We start from the raw sequence: 25437 nt of genomic DNA, 5'->3' as shown, positions 1-25437 counted from the left end.
ACAATTATTTACTAACATGCAAAGTTAGTTCACAAAAAAAGCCTAACACAGCAACACCAAAAATCAATGAATCGTTACTCAGCACGGCCTATTCTTTACCATTGCCGTGTACTACTCTACGCCCGGTAAATTAAGTATTGTTTTTATGATATAAATTAGTATAAAATACATGTTATTAATAGGAAAAAATGTTAAATATTATTAACATTTATTTGTTTTACCAGAAACAAGTTAAATATAGGAATATTATTAAACTATCGTTCGTGAAAACGCGTAAACACCAAGACGCCCGGTCACGCTATCGTAGCGCCCGGTTGATAAAGCAAACTGTTTATACGGCAGTTTTTACTAAATAAATTGCATAAAACGAACAATTAAATATCCAAATAGTATTTAACATGATGTTGGCATGTAGTTGATTACATTTTTATCATCGAAAAATGCTCTGGTGGTCCAGCCTTTGATTAGTGAAACCTTCACAAAAAGTTGTATACATCCCAGATACATCCACACTTATGGCGGCGCCCTACCACATGGACAATATTACTGTTACAGGGAAAATCGCGGATTACTCATTCTTGTGATATATATTCTTTGATATTAGTGTAGGCCTAGCTAGCTGGCGTTTACAAAGGAAAATTGACAATGGGATTCGTGTAGAAAAATGCCGTTTAGAGATTAAACTCTTTGGTAGTCGTAGGAGTCGTCGGTATGGTTATTCGGTGTATGATTCGAGAGCCAAAATGGTTGATACTTGTGTGCTTTTTTATGTTTTTTATCTACACCATCTCTGGCGAAGTTACCGACGATCAGCTGCCAGGCCCTTCCGATGAGCAAGTCGAACATAACAAACCCTCTGCTGGCGGCAGTGGCCAGCCGGAACACAAAACGAACAATCGTGTAGATAAAGTTTCACTAAAGTAAGTCCAAGTTTCACCATATCATTACCTTACTTTCACTCTAGTTCTATGCCTATGAATGTTGTTGTATTTTCCAAGGTTTTGTTTATTTATATGGATGGGTAAATTAGGCCTAGAAATATATTATTATTCATTCTTAATAGGGCCTACATTTTTTTTTTATATAGAAGTATAATTATTTAGCTAAAAAAAAGTTAGGAGGTACTTTGCTGTAGCCTAGGCCTATTTATAATTATTATATACATCTAAAGTGGACATAATACTGCTCTACTACTAGGCCTAGACTACTACTAACTATCTACTGTCTGTGGTGTGGGCCTCCTCGGCCCTATACATTTTTGAATTCAATTTCAAAGGTTTTTTTCTTAATTCATAAAACAAATGACCAACAAATGATAAAAGATGAGTTTTTTAGAAAAGGGCTTAATCCCTTAAAAAAAGTCTTGAGTTAGGTAAGACCAAACAAAGAAAAAACTTGAAAATAAATAACATTACATTATGTCATGTGTATGTTGAAAATTAAAATTATGTGCCTCAAATATGTGATTTTATTTAATGTTATTGTATTTATATATATTTACATTACATTTACAGGAATCAAGTATTGGAAATGTTTAACCATGCCTTCAACTCCTACATGGTAATTATACAACTTTTAATTAGACAAAAAGTAGAAATATACTCCTAGGTTGTAATTGTAAACATTGCACACAAATTTTGAATATAATTATAAATATGTATATATTTCTTCCTTTTTCATTATTGTTAATCCAAGAAAAAAGTCACAGAATAATAAGTATAAAATTGAAATAAATATTTTTCCTTTTTTCAGGATTTCGCATATCCAGCCGATGAGCTTATGCCATTGAGTTGTAAGGGTCGTGTCCGAGGCGTGGTGCCAAGTAGAGGCGATATAGATGACTGCCTCGGAAAGTAAGTATAAATAATTTTAAATATGTCAAATACTCTTGCTTATTTTTAGGTCAGAGCTTATTTAATCAAATTTCACAAAATATTATTACAAAATCCAGTTTGTATGTACCAAAGGAATTTCAATTTCTTGTTTCTGGCTTAACACCTGGCTGGTCACACTCACAGTCCATAAAAACTTCTTATTGACATTGCCATTATTTCTTTTGTACAAGAAACTAATAAACCAATTAATATGCAATATTATATAACACACCTGCTTGTATTCTTGCAATTTGATTGGTTAAATGATATCTAATGCTGGTTCGGCTTTTTGCAACCATTTTGAGAATTTTTGCCACACAAGGTTGTTGTCTTCGGAAGTCAACCTGTAGTGTTCCATTCAGCGTCCAGCACTGCCTAACCTTCGTTGATGATTTACGATGAATACATTTAATAAAAGGTTATTTTAAAACACTGTGTGTTGAATGGAGAGAATGTTTAATTCGATGAAAGATTGACTGCTCTTCTTAGCTTAAAAATAGAGCAGTCGGTCTTTTAACACCTCAATAAATATTCTCACAATCACTCATAAACATTCATTATTTGTATACTAACTTACATAATGTTATTATAATACTATGTGCCTTCTTTCATTTTGTAGGTTTTCATTAACGTTAATTGATACCTTGGATACACTAGCACTGTTGGGGTATTACAAAGAGTTTGAAGATGCTGTAAAATTAGTCATTCGTGATGTGACCTTTGACACAGACATCATTGTCTCCGTCTTTGAAACAAATATTAGAGTACTGGGGTATGTTTTTTAGTTTATTTATTATATTGCCAGGCCCATACCATTATTAATTTGGGGACACCACCACGGACAATTTTGCCTTTAAATTAATGAGGAGAGATTTAGGTTTTGATGACCAACCCCTATTCGTCAGGGTGTACACCCTAGGAACACTTTGGGCCTGTTTAGGCTTAATTAAAAGTTACCCCCTAAATTGTGATTGGCTTCAATGGACCATTTTTCGATAACTTTGATGGGTAGGGAACCAACTTACCTGGGTAAATTACTAAAGCTCTGTCTACACTATCAAACTTTATGTGATAACCATGACCATATGGATATGATGATGTCATTCATACCACTACCATATTTGGGCACATCACTACCATATTTAGGCACATCACATTTTTTTTGGTCAAATTAGTATGATAGAGAGAGAGCTTTAGCCTTCTAGAACCATAGTAAATATTGACTAAGTTTCAACTTTGTAATTCAATTGTACAGTGGCTTATTAGGAGGTCATTGTGTGGCACTGGATATCAAAGGGAAGGGAGAGTACATGCAGTGGTATACAGATGAACTACTCATGATGGCCAAAGAAGTTGGCTATAGACTTTTACCAGCTTTCAACACCTCAACTGGAATGCCCTATCCAAGGGTATGTATATACAGTTTTCTATCTCTGTATTGAGTTGTCTGTTGGGTAAATAAAAGCAACCTGTATTTTAACCAACCTCAAATTATTGTGATTTTCCAGTTGATTGGATAATTTTAATCTGACCCTCATTGTTCTGTTATTGGTGTATTAGATATTCCTCAAAATAATTAACAAAATTAGTACAGTAATCAACATTTTTAATTCTCAATAACTGCAATGCTTTATTACTTATTATTATTATTATTATTATTTTGTAGGTGAATCTTAGACATGGTGTAGACCCCCTCAAGTCACGAGCTGGGAAAGATAAAGCCACGTGCACAGCCTGTGCGGGGACACTACTGTTGGAATTTGCCACTCTTAGCAGGCTAACTGGGGAGCCTATATTTGAGGTTTGTATTTTTAGAATATGTATTGCGTAAGTCGGTGACAATTATGTGTTTGTAATGGGCTAAAGCACTATTAAAGCTATTGGCTAGAGTAGGCCTACAGTTTTTTTTCACCGTTTTTGTTGGGTTGAATTTTTAAAAGTGATTTTAAATGGTGAAGAGGCTTGGAATTGTAGGTGTAATATACTTTGTAAATTAATTACAACTTGTTTTTCAATATGTTACAGTTGAAAGCAAAGAAAGCTATGCAAGAGCTATGGTCTCGTAGACAGAGATCTAGTAATTTGGTTGGTACTATTATTAACATTCATAATGGTGACTGGGTGAGAAGAGGTAGGTTTATATTATTCTTAAGCTCTGTCTACACTATCAAACTATAGTTCGACAAAAAAGTGTGATGTGCCCAAATATGGTAGTGATATGACATCATCGTGTCAATATATGGGCATTTTTGTCACATAAAGTTTGATAGTGTAGACAGAGCTCTAGTAAACGTAATTGTCGACCATTTTACAAATACTGAGAAATTTAACCATGCAATGTTATAACATATAAAGTACAATAAAGATTGCTTTTATTATAAATAGTTCAAAATTTAGCTTCAAATACATGACCTATAGTTGAATATACTATTCAATTTTAGACAGGTTACTAAGAAATTTGTTTTTTAAATATTCTAATATACAATACAATATTCCTATCATCGTCTAAGAAAATTGAAATTACATTTCTTATGTCTGGCATAGGGAAAAGTTAATAAAAACAAATCTTAAATACCGTAATTTCAAATTATAGTCTCTCATCTATTATCCAGTTGGACACAGTCAATATTTTTCAGTTCAATGATGTATTTTGTTTGCTACATTTCAGATAGTGGAGTTGGTGCTGGCATTGATTCTTATTATGAATATTTATTAAAAGCTTACGTTCTTCTTGGAGAAGATAATTACCTTGATTGGTTCTCAGCTGTAAGTTTTAAAGCTTCTTTTCAAAGGCTAATAATTGGAAGGAATAATCAGATTTCAGATTATAAACCTCATCTCTTATTAATTCAAAATTACTGTTTATTATATACATTAAAATACTTGGTAAAAATAAGATAGACTCATTATGAATGGATGACTGCAGTAGTTATTATTGGAATATTAACGCGTGTTCTCTTAGGTCATCATACTCTAATGAATGCTTCCAGTTGTACTACCAACCATGTCTGTAATAGCTTCAAAGATATAAATCATGTTTTATTCGTCAACCAATACAGTATAAGATTTCCAAATGTGTATGGGTCCATCCCATTGTAATTGAGCAGTATTTCTTAATGATTATCAATCTCTTTTTTTTAGCATTATGAAGCTATTATGCGTTACATTTCTGATGGACCTTTACTAATGGATGTTCACATGCATAGGCCACAAATTAAAGCCAAGAACTTCATGGACTCGCTACTTGCATTTTGGCCTGGACTACAAGTAAGTGCTAATATCACACACACACACACAACTTGTACTATACATAATCAACCCACCATTATTATTAGAAGTGATATGACATGTGTTGGTTACTGATTTTCATTTATTGTTTTCTTCCATTATCTCAGGTTTTATTTGGTGATGTTAAACCAGCTATTGAAACACATGAGTTGTTGTACCAGGTCATGCAGAAACACAACTTTTTACCCGAGGTAGTAAAACCACCTTTTACTGATTATAAAAACCCACATATAATTAGAAACTTGCTTGCTATAGTTCCAGATAAACAAAACATCAAAAACTGATTGGTAAAGAACAATAATCAGATTCTAAAACTTCATAGATGAAATGAGCATTTCTTTAGTATTTTAAACATACATTTTTCTATTTTTCCAGGCATTTACACCAGATTACAATATACATTGGGGGCAGCACCCACTTAGACCTGAATTCTCAGAAAGTACTTATTTTCTTTACAAGGTAAGCATCATGCAACAAATGTTGTACTGTTTTACTTTTTTTGTACTCAAATTAGAATTGAACCATGACCTTGAGATTGAAAGGCAACCATGCTATTTACTATGGTACAATACTAATATAAATGTATACAAACCTTCTAAGATCTTTTTCCTTTGGTCATATTCACTTAAAGTAAGTTAGCTCCCTTAAATACTAAGTAAAGTATTTAACTTCTATCTTTTATTGTACTGTGATTTTATATTCATTTAAAAAAAATATTTTGTAATGTTACATGCAATTTTGCCGTTGGGCCACCATATGTAATAGTATTAATCGCTTATATAGGAGAATTTGCATAGGCTAAATGTGATTGGTTTATTTAATCTGCATATTATATTGTAGGCCACTGGAGATCCATATTACTTAGAGGTTGGCAAGCAGATAGTTGATAGTCTTCAGCAGTATGCTCGTGTTCCCTGTGGATTTGCAGCTATTAGAGATGTCAGAACTGGTGGCCATGAAGACAGGTAAAACATAATACACATTCCCTGTATACTCTTGTGCCCAAATATGGTAGTCATATTCCAAAATATGATAGTGTTCTGGGCACATCACTTTTTTTTTGTCACATTAAGTTTAATAGTGTCGACAGACCTTAACACACTGTGATCTGAATTGTTACCAATTTCTCTTATATCATATTGAATAAAATATGCTACTGTACATAGACTGGAAAATGTCTGCCAGAATTTGTAGATATTTTTTTTTCAAATCTATTCTGTCTTGAAATATCTGAATTCCGTTGACTTTATTGTCACTGTATAAATGTAGGATATCTCTTCATCAGAATGGACTCGTATGTGTTGGCAGAGACGTTCAAGTACTTATATTTATTGTTTGCCGAGAGTGATGAGCTAGGATTAGCTGTCGATCAGTACTTATTCACAACAGAAGCGCACTTGTTACCACTTAACCTTGCTAGAATGAAAAATAAGGACACAGACAAAACAGAAAAGGTAATAGGAATTGTGGTGGCTCTTAAGCATGGTTGTTTACATGCTTGCTTATCAAGTTCAGAATCCAGTGTTCAAATCCTAACTGTGCAGCACAATATCAACAATTTTTAGTACCATACTAATTTTATAACTGACACTGGTGGTTGGTTACTCATAATCCAGTCACATGAATTGACGAGAGAGTACCCTTTTAGTGGTTGTAATTCAAACTTGCAACACTTAGCGCTAGGAACTTTGGAAAATCTTTCATGATAAAGGCCAATTTACACAGATGAGCGCTAACGGTAATCAAAATATAGAACCTGCGTTATTCCTTATGATCATGTACACAAAGCATGGAGCGGACAAAATGAGGATAGATGTAGATTTTACGTGGGACAAGCTACATGGTTTTTCTGCTTACCGTTACCGCTCGTCTGCTTAAATTGGCCTTTAAGCACTGCTCTAATGACGACTCCTCACAGTTTAAAATGTTTTTTTTTTTAATACCTACAGAATGATTGTGCTAATGATACGGTGTCGATGGTACTAGATCGCTCTTGCCCAAATCACAACTATTTGTTTCCAGGTGGCGAGTTATATGCTCACACAGTGAGAGAGTCTATGCAAATTAAAAGATACCAGAGCTGTGGTCAAGATTCAATCATTACAATAGAGTAAGTTATATTTTATTTTTATATCTTCATAAAAGGCTCATGGTGTTTGGCAAGAGGTTGCCATTTAGAATTATAAAGTTGTTTTATCACACAATGTCATGTCTAACACTGCATTTCTATAATTTATATAATATCCAACACAATCCAGTGTCTAGGCCCAGGCAGCTTGTCCCAGATGTCAGTTGTCTTCAGCTGCAGAGGGCCTCTGTCTCCTGGGGAATGAACCTATAAATTATAATGGCCTAGAAATAAGAACTTCAAATCTAGGTTAATTCCTGAAGAATGGGTAGTAAAATTCCCATTAGAGGCATAATGACAGACAGATGATGATTATAATCATTATGTTGAAGTAGAAAGTTTATACTGAAATATACAGCAGAAAGCTGAGCACTGATGGGAGCCATTTTGTAATTTAATTATTGTATTGTATGTTGGCTTGCTGACCAATGACAGACAATGATAATAAAATCATAGTAAAGTTGTGTTGTTTACTTTGCTCTAGATCTAGTAGTGGCAAACGATTAAAAGCTACAGAATTCATACCAGGAAATTCAGATCAGTTGCAACAATTGACAAAAATGGGAATTCGTTTAGTTACAATGAGTGATGGAAGAGTACAACTTATGCACACAGCATCACATGTAAGTTTACAATTAATATCATGTTAATGAACGTTGTCTTGAATAGTTGTTTTTAACTGTAAAAGTGTGTACTTTAGAAAAACCCAGTACATCTATTGGGAAGAGTGAATGTTTATACCAGTGTACTTCAATGTGGATCTCTGTCATGGGGTATGTAAAGATAGTACTGTACCTGTATAGTATATGGTAAGGTCAAAATGTCGCTTTTTGGAAGGTTATTATAGTATTATTGAAAGCATTGTATCTACTTGATTGATGTACTAATGTCTATAATTTATGTGTGCATGCGTTCTTCACCCAATTGTAATTACTAGGACTAAATTCATCTTACATTATGTTGTTTTGTATTCTAGGCTATTGATACAAAGTCAGCTCAGAATGGTTTATTATTTATGCAGGAGATGATTGAGCTCTCAAAATCCCAACAACAAGGTATTGTTTCATTGTCATTTAATTACCAGTAAGCACTTAAAATCCTTAAGCACTTCTTTAGATTGTGTCAGACAAAATCCTATTTACTCTACAAGAAAAATGTCTGCTAATTGCAAAATCAGGTTGTGACTTTATAACTGGATTTCAATGACTTAGGTTTACAGTAGTGTAACATTCTCACCAAAAATCATTTTATTCAATTGATCAAACTTGGTAGAGTTTGGCCTTTTCAAGCTAAATCCTACATTTTATACATAGTCAACTAAATAAGTTTTATACATAATCAACTCAATACTTTTTTTAACTTTGTAGTGGAGTATCATCCGAAAGCTGTTCACTTTGTAGAACCAGCAGTGCTCACCAATATGGTCTTAACTGCTAACCCTGCTCAATTTGGGCTTGACCTATCTACAGATCCAGGAGTAAGTACAAAAGCTATCATCATAAATCAGTTTAAACATTTCTTTATTTAGCTAGCTTTATAATAAAGGGCTCTACAAGCACTAAAGACTATAAAGCAAAAGAACGCAAGAAACTTCTGGGCATGCTTACAACAAAAGCAGCATTGTGATAGCTTAAGCAACTAAGCTAAAATTATCAGATTACCATTTAACTGTTGTCTTCTCTAAAGGTTGTTAGTGGTGTGGTTATAGCAGATCCCCCAAATGGTTGTTCAGCATTGAATAATGGATGGGAGGTCAAAGGTCAAATTGTGGTAATCACAAGAGGAGATTGTATGTTTATAGAAAAGGTTAGTGTATAATTTAAATTAATAATTATAAATCCAAAGGAAAATTGTTGAAAAAATGCTGTGGGCATCAGTAGTTTAGATATCTCAATGGAGAGAAAAAAAATAAATATGCATAAAACTAAATAAAAACGGTATTTGTAAAACGGCCAGAACGAGTTTACCAAACTTTCGGAAAACATTAAAGAGGGCTAAATTCAGCACTAATGTGTTTCTTGATCAATTCTTGATATTATTTTTATCCAATAGGCCAGAACAGCCCAAGAACATGGTGCAGTTGGTGCCATTATTATTGACAGAGATGAGAAGAGATCAGCAGATGACAAATACACATTCGCTATGTCTGGAGACGGAAGCCTTGATGTTAATATACCTGCAATATTTTTGTTTTACAAGGAAGCTGAAATATTACTAAATGCAATAATAGAATATCCACAAAAGGTGCTTGTTGCATTGGTTGATAAAGACACATCTGAATGTAAGTTGTGGTTATTTTACGGAAGTGACTATCGGCATGGTCCACCCTATGCATGTATTTCATTATTTTCTATCTGCATGGTTGACTGTGCCAATAGATTTACATGGAAAATGGAAGTGGAAAATTGTTTGATAATAAAAATAACTGTTTCTATCAAAAGAAAGAATGTAAGTTGTGGTTATTTTACGGAAGTGTCTATCGGCACAGTGGACCATGCCTATAGAAAAATTTAATTACATGCACAGTAGACTGTGCTGATAGCCCCAGCTATTCATGTGGTTTTATACATTATATAATACTAATAGAAAGGAAGCAGAAACATAACATTGTGCATGGAATTCTATAATGGCTCAATAAGATATTTTACACTGTAAAACAGAACACAATAGGAATTATTAAATTAACTTTCTAGTGTTCTCCAAATTGAACAAGAATTCTGTTTGGGAGCTATACCGGTAACTCCTGCTGGCAAAACCAACTTTAGGAGATCACTGCTTTATCATTACAGTATAAATAATAATAACAACTGTTTGATTTTTCTTGTAAAATAGATGATATTGCACTTTTGAAGGGTGATTATTTGTTACGCATCAGTGAGAATGATTGTTCAAAGGAAGACAACACTGAACTTGGTAGATCACCAGAAGGGTTGGCATTAGATCCTGAAAGAGATGGTGAACCAAACAAAGCAGAGGATGCACCTGATGGCACAAAGAATGATTATTTTCTATCAACCTATAGTCCTCAGTATTTACAGAAGATTTATGATATGATGTTGGAGGAGTTGAACAACGGGTTAGAGGACGGGGCAGACTTGAATGAGCTTCAAAATGAACAGTTCAGCACACTACAGGAATTACTACCGAGCTCGGAAAAAGAGTTGAAAATTCTTCAGGACATTATAAGAGATATAATCCAACTGAAGAACATTCAGAACTCGCTCGTGACTGAGGCAGAAAAGGGTGAAAAGATGGACGGTGATTGGAAGGATGATATTAGAATTGATAATAATAAACAAAGGAAAAATGAAGAAGGAAAACGCACAGAACATTTACAAACGAACAAAAAGGAGAACGAAAAAAATAGCGATCAAATACAAAATGACGAAGATAGATATTCCGATGATTTGAAGGAACAGACCAATAAGCATAAAGAGTTATGATGTTGGCAATTTGTGGAAATGATCGGTCTTCCTCAAATTAAAATATTTGGTGTCAAATTTTGAAATATAATTTGGTTTCAGAAAGGCACCAGATCAAATCATGTGTAACACCATATTTAATTTGAGGTAGACTTAAATTTAATTAGGCATAAATAATTTATGATTCTTCCTCAGGGTTTTTGTTTAAAAGGATCTAAAGAAAATAGTGGAGACTGTTCGGTATGAAGCCTAGCATTGGAATGGCATAGACCCAACAAATTGAGAGAGCACAACCAAACCACCAACCAAACAGCCATGTGACAGTCTCCGCCTTAATTAATGAAAACTCTGCTTCCTATTTAAAATACAGCAGCACTAGTTTAATTGACATTTGTCTTTATTGAAAGATGTACATTCATTAAATTGAATTTGTACAGGATTAAAAATAATACTTTTTAATAATTAATAATAATTTGGTTTTGTTTTCAATATTCATTTATCAAGTTAATAATTTAAAATTGTCATTGACATTATATTTATAATTAATGCTAACTAGTAATTTACCATGTATTATGTTGTCAGCGTTTTTGTGATGCGTCAGCTATCGAGTCCCCAGTATATTTGCTCATGAGTGGGCATAATGACCTTTTGACTTAATAAATGTCATGTCATAAAATGATATAGTGTACTACATGTACTGAACTAAACATTTAAGATACAGAAAGAAATTCAATTTGTTTTTTCAATTTTGAAAAGCATTTACATAAATATCCATATAGTGTAAATAATTCTATTTTTAATCCCTTCCATAATACTGTATTGTGCTTTCCATAGTACTGTACTTTGCTTCCCCCACCCAAGCACTACAAATACCACCATGTTGTCTATACTGTATTTAAATAATTTGAATACTACCTCTGTATATTAACCTTTAAACTAATATTGTATTTAAATTAACAAATATTAAATAATATCAATACCTTAGTATTGTCTATACTGTATGAAAATGTACTTTAGTATAATAATTATGTAACATATGATATTGATCATGGTTGATGGAATTTTTGCATTGGAAAATCATGGTTGTATGCTTGCCTAGTACTTTATTACGTCAGTTTGGGCAAAATCTACAACCTAATTTATTGCCCTAACGGCGGGAAGACAATTATTACATTCAGAGGTGGATCCAATCTTGTCAAAATGGGGGCACACTTTCCCATCTTGACTTGACATCATGATGATGTACATAGGAAGTGTATCGGTAACACATGTTCAAAGGATTCATGGTTTAGGGCAGGCTAGACAGAGACGTATCGTTTAAACCGTACTACCCTAACAGAAACACATTTTTTATAGCATTATTCTGTGCCACCTAGAAATGTAGTGTGCTTTTATGTATATGGTTATGATGTAAAAACTACAAATATTAATATTATTTTCTGTAGATTGTAGAAAAACATATTTAAATAATTTGCATTATAATAACTACTATAACCATATTTTTCAGATACCTATTTAAAAAAATAAATAATATACAGATTTGATTGAATAAGTAAAGTTGTGCAATTTGGATCTGAAATGGTGCAAAATTGTATAAAATAATTTTTTTTTTAATAGAATTTTTAAACACAAATTTAATGTACTTTGTTTGAAATTGTGTTGGCAGTCATTTGAAATGGTAAGGCTTGGTTCCCACTAAGAGGCAATGCAAGGACGTAAGCGCAATCCAATCCAATTACTTGCTTTGCAACCTTGTGGGAACCAAGCTTTAAGGCAGAGTGGCAAAGTACATAGTAATGACTATAGTAAGTTTATTATTATAAGTACATTACTTTAAAATATTTTTTTATTTCTTGTAAAGCAACTTTTAATAAGAAAGCATTAGTAGGTTATCACATTCTTATTTAAAGGCAATAATCATGGTTATAATATTTTAATTTCAAAATTAATATTTTTGATTTATTTTCATGTTTTCTCTAGGTATTTTAAAATTAAATGTGAAAATAAACTATCATGGTTCGATATTGTTTTGTTTCTTTTTAAACCCAATTTTGAGAGTTTTTTTTACCATTACGTTTACTTTGCTAAAAAAAAGTTCTACTCAAAAACGCAAAGAGCGAAGTGTACGCTAGCCCACTAAACAGAAATCGAAGGAAGCCAACTAAAAAGTAACTACAATTTTGCATAACAGTCGCTTACTGGAAGCCTAGGCTTAGGCTAATAACTTTAGTCTGCATATCGAAACACCATGGCCTACATAATTATATCTAGGCCTAGCAATGTAGTATAAGTCTGACATTTTATAACAAACTGTTTATAATGTTAAAAAAGGTAAGCAATTTACAGCCACAACAAAAGTAACCTTGCAACTATCCTCATTTTCATTAGTGAATGGTTTGCTCTTTGAAGATTTTATCGTCTGGTACTTTTTTTTCCTATTAATTTAAATTGATTGGCCGACGAAAAATACTTATTAGGAAGCGTCTTTACCAAACTAGGAAATTTGAGGCGTTCTGAATATTTCCCATGTGACAAACTTTATCAAGTTTTTTATCGTATGGGGGCGCTGACCTGGAAAATGACAATGTACACTAAAACATTCTGGATATTTTTTCTTTGGCTTTTGGTTTCTACACCACGTTTATTTATTTTAACGCTACTGTTTTTTTTAGTTTAAATAAAAATACGGAATGTTGTTTTCTTGTTTTTTAACCTTAAATTCAATATCAGTATCGGTAAATATCTTTATTCATCCCTCATGAGGAAATTAACAAAAGAATGAGATGATGGATTACATCAGCTTACAATAAAAAGTGCAAATTTACAACATCAAATATAAAATTATACAATTTTAAGTTAATTAGTTAAATTTCCCAAAAACAATTTTCAAAATTTTACAACTGAAAAATGTATTCTGAAAACCACTGCCTCTCTAAAAGTAAAACACATTGTGGGCCAGCTTAGCTCAGAGTGGCGTCAGCTACGCCTACTAGGAGAGTTTGACTGTACAAAAAAACACATTTTGGGCCATCTCAGAGTGATGTTAGCTACACCTACTAGGAGTGTTGACTGTATAAAAAACACATTTTGGGCCATCTCAGAGTGATGTTAGCTAGGCATACTAGCAAGGAGAGTTGAGAGACTTGTAATTTAAAAAAGATGTCAGCTGTCTTTAGTGGAATGTACTCTTGGTAACAAGTCTGCTTCTGGAAATCCAAACACAAGTAGCAGCAACATCAACATACTGGCTAAAGGTAGTAGCAGCAACCACTTGACATCACGCTGCCACTGCATGTTGAACCTATTGAAGACAATAAGGGTTTAGTTTAAGCTAACAGGGTTAAGTTTAAGCTAACAGGGTTAAGTTTAAGCTAACAGGGTTTAGTTAAGCTAACGAGGTTTAGCTAAGCTAACAAGGTTTAGCTAAGCTAACAAGATTCAGCTAAGCTAACAAAATTCAGTTAAGCTAACACGGTTCAGTTAAGCTAACAACATTCAGTTAAGCTAACATGGTTCAGTTAAGGTAACAACATTCAGTTAAACTAACAAGATTCAGTTAAACTAATAAGATTCAGTTAAGCTAACAAGATTCAGCTAAGCTAACAAGTCTCAGTTAAGCTGTAACAAGATTCAGTTATGCAGGATTTAATTTTACTAAAAGGGTTTGATTAATGAGATCACCGAAGAACATCGTTGGGAGCAGTAGAACTTGAATGGGAGAAGATCTGGGAATGTCAAGGTGCTGTAGACATGGCAGCAAGACAGATATGGCATAATGGTATATCAATCAGATAAGATTTTAAACGGCATGGGTTCAAACCTCTCTATGCCATATTGATTGATTCCTTAGAAGATGTTTTACTATAATTGCCTCAACATAAGAAAAATGGTCTTATTTTACCTTGCAGTGAATGTGGTTGTAATTTCTTGTGCAAACTCATTTGTCAGCCGTACAGTAACGATACCCTGAAGTGGGTTATGGGGGCATGGAACTGTAAGTTGATGAACTCCTTTTGACGTTAAATTCACTTTGTCTCCCAGTTGATACCCACCAGTACTAATCTACAAATAAAGCAAAAGAAAATAGATAGGATAATTTTTTATTTTTGTTTATAACAAAATGTTATCACATCAAAAAATAAACAAAATAATCAAAAAGCATGTCCTAAGTCACACACAAAAAATACAGTAACATCTATGCCAAAAACAATTTACTTATTTAGTTTATTGATTATATTATTCATTTCTTCAATATAAACATTTTGTACATTTTTTTTTAATGAGTACAAAACAACTTCAAACCACTAGCTTAACTTCCCTTCTGAAAGATAAAGCAATGAGAAAAGCATTTTGTCATGGCATACACAAGATGGCACAGACAGGTCTCGAACTTATGTCTTCTAACATGCACGTCTGATGCCTTACCATTGTGCCATCTCAACTCAACCTTACCGTAACATAATATAATTTCCATTGATATTGCTCTGGCCTAGTATCTTCAATGTTGATGCTAATGTCAAATGTTGACCCTGTCACTTCTTTAAAATCTTCTTCAACAACAATCTGAAACTAAAAAAAAAGAATAAAAATTGGATGTGAAAATATAAAATCAGATATCCTCTGAGGGAATTGTATTTGCAGTCTCTCTGCATTAGGGATCACTAGAGATCAATGTGAGCCGTTTGCAAGTAAAAAACGCTTTATGCTTCACTTACTTGATTATTCCAAAAAGTAAATTGATTCAATGTTGGTGTTTCACTTCTCCAGTCAGTTATCACATTCACTTTACCATCATTGTTGACAGTGAGGCAAATAATGGTACCATCTACGGTAGCTAACACAAGTTCCAGTCTTGAGTTGCTGTCTATGAGATCTGCTGAAAGCACCTGTACTAAACTAGGCTCATCAAGGTCAATAACCTGGATACACTGCCACAAAGATGATAATATGTAAAGTTTTCCATCGTACCCTAAGACAATCTGAAATGGAAATAAAACAAGCTTTGATTAACTGAAAACAAAATGGGAAATATTTCACATATTTTGTCTTCCATATCATTTTTTAATAATCTGTCCAACAAAATGTCGGTAAAAATAAAATAATATCTACTATACTGTACAGTATACAGTATTACTAAACTGACTTTTATACTATACAGTTATTTATTTGTAGTCAACTTTCCCAATACCGGTTTTCCAGAAAGTCTGGTATTCGGAATGTGTTTTTAATGGTAAAAAAGAATTTGGGACCTTTTGGTTCTGAAGAAAAGTCTGGTATTGAGGACTTTCTGGTTTTCAGAGGGTACGGTATTGGGAGAGGTGAATGTATTATTATTTGTATTTCATACACATCCAACAGCAAGTAACTAGACAGGATGGATAAACTATTGTGCTTATAAATTAAGTCTAATTTGAGGGCAATAAGAGCTTGCTTATATGGGCCATATAAGAATGAACTGTTATCCGTGTTACAGCTCTGGCACTAGGTCAGGATTGAACTCTGGACCTTTAGATTGGAATGCAAGCACCAAGGCTACTGCAGCTTTACTTATATTTTATTAAGGTTTAATGGTCTCTCTACACTATCTAACTAATTTGACAAAAATGGTAGTGATATACCCAAATATTGGTAGTGATATAACATGATCATGTCCATTGTGGGCATATCACATTTTTTTTGTCGCAAAAAGTTTGATAGTGTAGACAGAGCTTGTCAAATTAATATTTACAAAATAACGTACAACATCAATATTAGATACATCAGGTTGAAGATTTGTGATAAGAACGTTAGATGTAATGCGACCACCAAGTTGATGAGGCCAGCCTTCAACAACAGCTCCAGAATCACCATTAAAAGCCCACAAAGACCTGAAAAATAAGTCAAAATGTAGTGTCTATGATGTGTGAATTAACTGGTCAATTTAACCATCTGAGATAGAGTAAAGCTCTATCTACACTACCAAACTAGTTTGACAAAAAAGTGTGCCCAAATATGGTAGTGATATGACATCATCATGTCCATATATGGGCACATCAAAATTTTTGTCACAAGTTTGAGCTTCAGGTTCTCAAATTAAAAATCAGTTTAAATAAAACACAATGGATATAATAATAATAAATGAAAACCTCTATAGCGCCGGTCTACTCCACTCAAGTGATGCTCATGGCACTATGGGCATTAAAAGCATTAGCATATAGTGGTGTTTTCCGATTGATATTAAAGCTGTTCAGACCAGTGACGAATTTAAAGCTCTGTCTACACTATCAAACTAGTTTGACAAAAAAGTGTGCCCAATAATGCAGTGGTATGCCCAAATATGGTAGTAATATGACATCATCATGTCCATATATGGGCACATCACATTTTTTGTCACATAAAGTTTGATAGTGTAGACAAAGCTTAACTGTTACTGGTAAGCTATTCCATATGAAAGAAAAAGACTTCAGAATCAAAAGAAGAATTACAGTACAAATAAATATTAACAAGTAAAAAATTGTTTTCAATCATTGTACACACCCATCATTAGATGCCACAATTACATCCAGTTTACCATCGCCATTAAGGTCAACGACCCTTGACCCAGCTGATGAGGTTCCTGATAATTCAGCCTCCCAGACCACATCTCCAGCACTGTTTAAACACATGACATTTCCACTATTATCAATAATAACCAGCTCCATACCACCACGCCCATCAAGGTTCTCAACGGTAATCTGTTAAAAGATATTTTGAAGCAAACTATTTTAATCTATTTTTTTTATAAAATATAAATATATGTTCTATTTTGTTAAATGTGTGGAAAATAACAATAACAGATTTGAATTATAGGAATTTTCTTATAAAAGAGATTATTAATACTGTATGTGCCTATCGTATCTGAATTTAAAGATGATAATATTGTATTACACTGGTATTGTTGAAAACATATATACAGTATGGCTATTGTCAACCTGTGTTGGACATAAGTAAAACTATGCCACAGTACTGTAGTAAGTAATTGATCTCAAGGCACTGGGACAACAAGTCAGCAATGTAAACATGTTACTTTATTACAATATGTTTGTTTATACAATACATGTTACTCTCAAAGATTTTTTTTTTTTAAACCATATTTATTGTTTTTAAATGTGTTGAGCTTTACCTGACCATGAATGGTCCCAAATGACTTGGGAAAACCCGGTCGTATTTTACCATTACTGTCCAACACGATCAAATGTCCAGCTGAGGTACAAACAACAATTTCCAAAGATCCTGAGTTGCCATCTAAGTCAATAACGGTCGGTGTAAACAGATGGTATGCTGGAAATTCAGCCGATGTCTGCAAGAAATATATTTTGGCAGAAATTGCATTAAGCCTTGTCTACACTACAGTATCAAATTTGATGTGAGAAAAAAATGTGATGTGCCCATATATGGATATGATGATGTCATATCAGTACCATATTTTGGCATACCACTACCATATTTGGGTACATCACACTTTTTTTGTAGAAAGAGCTTTACAGTCAACTCTTACAATACCAAAAACCCTTGGGCTGGCCTAATAACATAATGTACACATTTGTATAGCAGCATTTCAATTGCTCATAGCACAGTGGTTTCAATTCAATTTATTTCCACATACACCACCAACATACACATGTACTGTACACATACAAATAAAAAAAGCAATGAATAACAAAAAAATTAAGGTTTTCAGGTAATTCTGGTATTCCAAACATGTTTTTAAGGCCATCATTATAATTATGTGTACATTTCAATTACTGTACAAACCTTTGTCAACTCCAATGCTGTTTCAAATATTATTTCACCAGTAGCCAAATTAAACACCACTATACCACTGCTTAGATAATCTGCTATGTTTAAATCACCAAAACCAGAATTCTTCAATTCCTTTTCCGGTAAACTGTAAAAAAATCAAATAAAAATAACAAGTACAATGTTGTCTAGAGATCAAGATTTTAGTCCGAATTTCAGGAGCTGCAGTAGAGGCACAGTGGCGGATGGAGGATTTTGAAATAGCCGGCCCGAGGGCCTAAAATGGTGATGTCCTATCTTTTGCATTACAATCTGCAAAATTTAGGGGGCCTGGGCAGGCGGACTACAGCTGGAATATGTATTAACATAGTTTACTGCAGTATAGAAATACTGTACTGCAGCAACTGGTATACAAACTAACCTGTAGTCCTGTTTATCAAAGTAGTATGTAACCGGCAGAATAAGTTCTTCTCTTCTATCGTCGTTGTTTAGATCGCATATGACTGGTGTTGCTAGAATATGGGCGTCAATGCTGACATATTCACCATTATAAACAGCTCCCGACTTCTGGTTAATCCCGCCTTCATTTTGCTTTTCTGAATTCTGCTTTAGTACAATATAAATACAAACTGAAACTGTTAAGACCTCTAAGACAATGTTGCTTATATAATTTTGTCATTTTAGTGCTTTGTAATTAAGGACATTCCAAAAAATATTACTCTCTGTGAAAACTATCATTTTTTTTTTACTTATAATAAGCTATACTTCAGAGATTCCCCCTTTCCATTCTTCTGTTTTGTACTATGATTATTTATGTATGTTTATGATTTTGTGAATGGAAATAAAGAGAAAGAAAAAAAATGTTTGTTTGTGGACTAGTTTGTACACACATTTTACACCATGCAATAAACCAACAATCATTATTATCAATAAAAAAACTCACCTGTTCTTTTTTATATAAAACATTCTGAATGTTAGTGGGGTTCATTGATATATCCAAATCAAACCAATTCTTCTTTACTATCATATGGCCAACCTATCAAATAAAATATATATAACAATTATCAATTATATTTCATGAATATTATTTCATTTATTTCTGAAAACAGAACAAAAGTACATTAATAAGGCAAGATTACTTAAATGTTATAAGACAGTTGAGAGGCAAAATAACAGAAATAAAATAATATATACATATATATATGTAACGGTAGTCGTGTCGAGGGCCAAGACAATAACGATGGCACAAAATTATTCAATGTACAAAATATAATATTTATTCAATAAATCAAAGTTATATTATAAAACAATGTGAAACTGTAGTGATTCTGACTGATGTTATAGTCTCAAGAATCAATACCCGAACTCTCTAACTTAACTACAAAACATATATTTATATTAAGGGGACAGGAAGTATGACTAATTAAATGGTACCACATCCTGATTGACTTCCCTTGGAAGACCTACCTCAGGAATGTAGTGTTCCAAGTTAAGTAGGCATCGGGGAGAGTAAGGGGGTGAATAGTATGTGTGACTCATAGGGGTTGGTCCCACCATGTTACAATATATATACTTTAAAGTTCTCACCTTGAGAGTTATGTCATGAAGTTGGTAACCTTTGGAATTTAGAAAAACTATTTCTGCATTTGAGGTGGTTAGAAGTATTTCATCATGGCCATCATTATCTATGTCATACTAAAAAGTAGGGGGAAAACAGTGTTAAATAGATCAGATTAAATTAATGATGTAACAAACTTCTGATTCAAAAAATTAACTTCTTACTTACTTACTTACTTACTTACTCAAAAGTATGCATATTAATGGGTTTTTCGATATAGCAACTATACAACATTGATGAAACTGTTACTTTTATAGCGATGTAAAGCTCTGTCTACACTATCAAACTTCATGTGACAAAAAATGTGATGTGCCCATATATGGAAATGATGATGATATATCATTACCATATTTGGGCACATCACACTTTTTTTTCTAACTAGTTTGATGATAGTGTAGACAGAGCTTTCACAGATCTATTAGTGCCATTTTGTGGGTTTAATTTTCAAGGTTGCAACAACCACTCCATAACTTACCAATACAGGACTAGCATGGAATGTAGCTCCAGGGAATCTGAATGGCCAATGAGAATGCTCTAGAACCTGACCTGTATCCCCACTCATCACAGATACCTCCTCAGAGAATGATGCCGTGATGACGTCCAGTTTACTGTCTGCATTGATGTCTGCTATCAGAGGTGTTGCAGCAATCACACCTGAACCACACTCTGAGCTCCATACCATTTCCACATTATAGTCACAGAGTGGTCTAGGAAAGACAAACAAAATCAAGATTTATTCATTTTGTTGCATCTACAGCAGGTTACAAACGTTCTTCAGAGAGAGTGTGGTAGTCAATACGAGCTGGGGGGAAAATTCTGCAAATACAGTATAAATAGGGGTACTACTATTGAGTGGAAGTAAATGGATGAAAAACTACACATTTGTTTAGGGCTGGCCACCAAGAAATCAACACAATGTTTGTTGGTTTTGTTTTTGAGGGTTAGATTTACTTTATTTTGGAGTTATAGGTAAATTATTTAAGGTTAATGATACTAGCTAGGCTAGGGGTGTGCTGATTATTAAGTAATTTTAGGGGAGATTGTTTAGCTGTTGGCCAAAAATTAAGAACTATATGCCTACTCTACTACTGTTTGTGTGACCATGCTGCATGCAGGGAGGTACCTGCTGCATGCATGACGTAAAACTTACTTATTAATATCATTATGATCATCATATTCTTCACTGTTTTCATCCGAATAACTTAGACCGACATATCTTAGAATAGCTGCAATGCACAGAATTGATTCTATGCTATTATAACAGCAAACCATTGCTGTGTATCATGCTGAAAAAAGAGTGAATATCAAAAATCAATGACAAGCAGGCCCATATTGACTAGGCATAAAGGCAAGGACCTGTCCCGGAAAATGTATGTTGCAGTGGGCTACTCACCAGGCGGTCGTTTCGCCCCTACTTTAATATTGGGATATATGAGCGCCTCGGCCTTAGGCGGGTGCGGCTAGTACGGCATTATTAACACATTGATTGGATATATTTTAGTACTTACAATACAATATACACTAGCGCATCTTTTATTTACATATAACAAACACAGAATCAGATTATGATGAGAGACCAAACACATGCAGCACGGAGATGAAGAAAAACAACAAAAAGTAGAAACCCATTTTTAAAATTGAGGGCGCACGTTCCCAACAAATGATTTTAATGTTTCTTTTTGCAGCCAAAAATTATCCGATAATTATTAGGCTTGCTCTTTTAAAGATATTGTCCCCCTGAAAAACTAATTTGTTCAATTGTTGTCGTTGAATATATGCCATTTTGATGTTTTGTTGTTGAATATGCCATTTTGATGTTCCATGATGGTTATTCACTTTTACCAAAAATTGAATAGAAACAAATAAATGATTTACCTGAACATTGTAATTAGGCTTAAATTTAAAAAATGAGTCAAAAATAGGTTGCCAGCCAATAGGTTTTCAGTTAAATTTAACCGGGTTTTTAAGTGAAAACGTTTTTTTTTTCTTTCAAAATTTGATTTTATTAATAATCATTTATAATCTAGCCTACTTTTAAACAATAGTAATCGTCCATAAATTGGCATCTTAACAATGTTGATGATGTTGATACAGTACAGTGAGTTAGATTAGCAACTGTGAATGGTTAAGTTGTCAACGAATTATATATAACGATCAGCAAAATAATATTTGACCTTAATATCTTTTTATGGTATAATAACATCCTATCGTATGTTTCATAAGTCGTCTGAGTTCTTCCGCTACAACAGTTACAAGTGAAGAGACATGGCATCAAGTCATCGAATTCAACCGTTTTACCAATTTAGTCTGTTTTTACATTTGTTTGCGTTGACTTTAGCTTCATCTAACGTTGAAGAAGTCAATGCATTTCTTACGTATTACGATCAACATGTGGGTGATATTTATTTTTCACGAGCAACAGCCCACTGGAACTACGTCACCAATATCACGGACGAAAATTCGCAGAAAACGGTAAGTTAAGTTAACTATTTAATGGAAACAGCAGATACTGGATATGATTTTGTTTTTGTTTTACTGTATAATTGAATCTCGTCAACTTAAAAAACAATTTATGATTAAGTGTAGGCCTTGGTGTTTATCTTTAAGCACAAAAGACATCCCATGCATCTATGTGACAATTCTAAATAGGCCAGTGAATTAAAACATTCTTTTAAATATTATTATCATGGTCATGGTCATTGAGTAACTTTAATCTATCGGAAATGTGAATTGACCATTATAGATACAATGTATAACCTTGGAACTGATCTCTAACAAACAATAAAATATAAAATCAGCTGTTATACTAATAATATTATACCCTGATTTGGTGTTCTAAAAAAGCAACCAAGAGTGAAAGCATCTCCCATTGGTTTCCATTGTCTTAGGCTACTCCACACAAAATCTTACGACTGCAAAAAATATGGACATTTTGGTGTCACATCATCAAGATATAAAAATAGCCCACTTCCATATCTAACTAGTCTGCTAAATTCTTAATTGTTTCGTCTCCCAACTTTTGATTCTCTTGGATTTTCACCTCCGACGGTCGTTGCCAACGTTTTCAATTTTTCTGCAAAATTTTTAATTTTTTTGTGTAGATTATTTTTACGAAATTGTTTGATGTTTTTAATTAAAGGTCTTTTGTAAACAAATCCCCAATCCAGCTTTTTGGCTGCTACGGAGTTTTATTTGCCTTAGTAAATTGTTTTTGATGTTCTTCTTCTTCTTTGAAATTGAAATACAGATACCAAGATATTAGAAATACATGTGAGCTACATCACCCTCGGCCCTGATTCCTAGTATTAATATTGCCACAAACATTGTGTAGTTCTGGAGATTAAGTTATTTTTATATGGGGCCAGCAGATCATAACATGCCAAAGCGGCATACTTTAACATAATTCTTATTGAGAATATTATTATATGGCCTACAGCTAAACAGACTTTACTTGGGGAAAAGCTTTATCACTAAGCCTATATCGGTCCTTGGACGTGTTATATTACCTTAGGCTAGGCATATGTATATTTGATGGGATACATTGTTGGGGCCAGCAGACATTGTTATGTACATAAATAAAATTATACCTGCATTTTTATTTGTTTGCGGTAATAAAATTTCATACCTAGCCTTGAACTCAGTATAAGGATGATGTTTTGACAAATATCTGGTGGTATACTAATTACAGAATTGGCTTTACATTATAATATACACTGTAAATATAGTGTTTAGATTTTTAAACATGTATTTTGTACCCAGTTTTCCCACACATTTAGCCGTTAAACATGTTTAGATTTGAAACATGTTTAGATATGAAACATGTTTAGGTTCTAAACACATTCTAAACATGTAGTCTGTACCCAACTCAACACATTAGTGACGTGTCGATTGATTGATTAAACATGCGGAGCAATAATAAAGACACGTTTAGGTTTTAAACGTGTTTAATTTGCCATGTGTGGAGCTCATGTGTGGAGCTTTTTCCGCCACAGAAAACTCGCATGCACGCAACGCTAAACACGTGCCGAGACCAAAACATGTTGACTGCTAAACATGTGGAGAAATTGAACATAGTGACATGTTGACTGCTAAACAAGTGAAAGAAAACAACATGTAGCTATATAAACACGTTTAGGTTTTAAACACGCTAAACACGTACGTGTTTAAAAGCTCCACACTGTTTTTGCAGTGTAGTCTCTGTGTATTTAACAAAGATTATCAATCAATTTCCACCTTCATAAACCTCACAATACGTCTGCAAATAATGAGCTAATACTTTGTCAACTCTCTATAGGTAGATGCTGATGTGGCTGCGTCTGGCTTTATAATCGATGCATACGTGAACGCTAGTCGATTCGATGCAGCCTCGTTTTCAGCCGACATTCAAAGACAACTGAAATTCATAAAGGATGTCCAGAACTACGCACTTGCAGTTGAAGATGAGGATAAATTTCGCACAGTAATAATACTGTAGACTATTTTTAAAATAAAATACGTACTGCAGTACACAGTACCGTACAGTACCGTGTGTACCATCGCATATAAAATTAATGTGTAATTAAAGTGATCGCAATGACCATTGTTATATTAGATAGTCCCATTAAGGAGACACTTTCGGGGAACAATCAAGGTGTTCGCTTTACAGGCTTGTTTATTGAATATGGGTTTGGTCTTAGTGTAAGGCTTAAAGATATATTGTCCCGCTTTAAATATTTCTTATTAATGTATTTGTTAAATATGCCATTGTACCAAAAATTGGATTGAAAAAATAAAATTTACCTAAAAAACTGTAATATTAAGCCAAAAAAAAAAGTCAAATTGACTGGAAGTCAATGAGTTTTGCTTGATTTTAACTGTAATTATTTCTTTTTATAAGTGAAACATTAATTGTTTTATTTATTTTTGTCTATAACTTTATTAAAAGTGCGAAATGGTATATTTATTTTATTTATTTATTAAAACATATTTAGGAAGGATAACATAATTCAGAAAAGAAAAGATCACCTTATACTGCAGTTAAATTTCCGTTTTTAAAAAGATAAAAGCTTCATAATAATTATTATTACTCAAATATATGGATTGATGATGTCTTTAAACATTTACATACATTTACTCTTAAGTCATACGTTTCTTTCTTTCCAGTTGACTGATATACTTGCTAAAATGAGCGGGAATTACGGATCTGGAGAGGTTTGTAAAACCAACGGAGAGTGCTTAGCTCTCGAGCCAGGTAATGATGATGTCCGCAAGGTGATGCGTAGGCCGGCTCAATCACGTATAGTCAATAAAAATGTATTTTAGTTCGAGTAATTGAGTATCTGCATATTTATTTTACGATATATTTTTATA

At 33.3% G+C, this 25437-nt stretch overlaps 4 protein-coding genes across 6 annotated transcripts in view; 2 read left to right on the top strand and 2 right to left on the bottom strand.

Moving 5' to 3' along the window:
- LOC144838754 (microtubule nucleation factor SSNA1-like) overlaps window positions 1-25437 on the bottom strand; it is a 204999-nt gene that overhangs the window by 6218 nt on the left and 173344 nt on the right. The window lies entirely within an intron of this gene.
- LOC144838644 (ER degradation-enhancing alpha-mannosidase-like protein 3) lies at window positions 608-12734 on the top strand. Its single transcript, XM_078694072.1, has 20 exons — window positions 608-920; window positions 1515-1560; window positions 1753-1853; window positions 2494-2646; window positions 3130-3283; window positions 3541-3675; window positions 3900-4005; window positions 4543-4640; window positions 5016-5141; window positions 5270-5353; window positions 5538-5621; window positions 6003-6127; window positions 6448-6616; window positions 7112-7272; window positions 7775-7913; window positions 8267-8345; window positions 8658-8767; window positions 8977-9096; window positions 9343-9571; window positions 10123-12734. The coding sequence occupies exons 1-20, from the start codon at window positions 712-714 to the stop codon at window positions 10731-10733; spliced, it is 3039 nt and encodes a 1012-aa protein (XP_078550198.1). The 5' UTR covers window positions 608-711; the 3' UTR covers window positions 10734-12734.
- Window positions 12904-21717, bottom strand: LOC144838645 (uncharacterized). Of its 3 annotated transcripts, none has more exons than XM_078694074.1 (14): window positions 21597-21705; window positions 21239-21374; window positions 20564-20795; window positions 20058-20165; window positions 19414-19506; window positions 18892-19076; window positions 18486-18618; window positions 17854-18030; window positions 17229-17425; window positions 16453-16579; window positions 15428-15691; window positions 15165-15281; window positions 14614-14774; window positions 12904-14013 (listed from the first exon to the last, which is right to left on the bottom strand). In XM_078694074.1, the coding sequence occupies exons 2-14, from the start codon at window positions 21358-21360 to the stop codon at window positions 13875-13877; spliced, it is 2055 nt and encodes a 684-aa protein (XP_078550200.1). In that variant the 5' UTR covers window positions 21361-21374; window positions 21597-21705; the 3' UTR covers window positions 12904-13874. The 3 variants fall into 3 exon arrangements, with proteins under 3 accessions (XP_078550200.1, XP_078550199.1, XP_078550202.1); XM_078694073.1 differs by having other exon boundaries at window positions 12905-14013; window positions 21593-21717; XM_078694076.1 differs by having other exon boundaries at window positions 12906-14013; window positions 18892-19073; window positions 21593-21717.
- The window catches only part of LOC144838731 (angiotensin-converting enzyme-like), a 30251-nt gene continuing 27150 nt past the window's right edge, over window positions 22337-25437 (top strand). Inside the window, exons 1-3 of the mRNA XM_078694191.1 lie at window positions 22337-22560; window positions 24383-24547; window positions 25231-25318. Coding sequence (XP_078550317.1) covers window positions 22354-22560; window positions 24383-24547; window positions 25231-25318 — 460 coding nt within the window. The 5' untranslated portion in view covers window positions 22337-22353. The remainder of the gene's footprint in view (window positions 22561-24382; window positions 24548-25230; window positions 25319-25437) is intronic.

Source organism: Antedon bifida, chromosome 3, assembly GCF_963402885.1.
Source record: "Antedon bifida chromosome 3, ecAntBifi1.1, whole genome shotgun sequence".
Classification (NCBI taxonomy): Eukaryota; Metazoa; Echinodermata; class Crinoidea; order Comatulida; family Antedonidae; genus Antedon; species Antedon bifida.
This window is presented reverse-complemented; position numbering and strand designations above follow the sequence as displayed.

Excerpts from the sequence above, each read along its gene's own strand:
- LOC144838644 (XM_078694072.1), top strand. The coding sequence starts at position 712 with ATGGTTATTCGGTGTATGATTCGAGAGCCAAAATGGTTGATACTTGTG. Across the intron at positions 3,676-3,899 it reads CTGGGGAGCCTATATTTGAG|TTGAAAGCAAAGAAAGCTAT; the intron begins GTTTGTATTTTT and ends AATATGTTACAG. Across the intron at positions 6,617-7,111 it reads ACACAGACAAAACAGAAAAG|AATGATTGTGCTAATGATAC; the intron begins GTAATAGGAATT and ends TAATACCTACAG.
- LOC144838645 (XM_078694073.1), bottom strand. The coding sequence starts at position 21,360 with ATGGTTTGCTGTTATAATAGCATAGAATCAATTCTGTGCATTGCAGCT. Across the intron at positions 18,031-18,485 it reads CAGCATTGGAGTTGACAAAG|ACATCGGCTGAATTTCCAGC; the intron begins GTTTGTACAGTA and ends TATTTCTTGCAG. Across the intron at positions 17,426-17,853 it reads TTGGGACCATTCATGGTCAG|ATTACCGTTGAGAACCTTGA; the intron begins GTAAAGCTCAAC and ends ATCTTTTAACAG.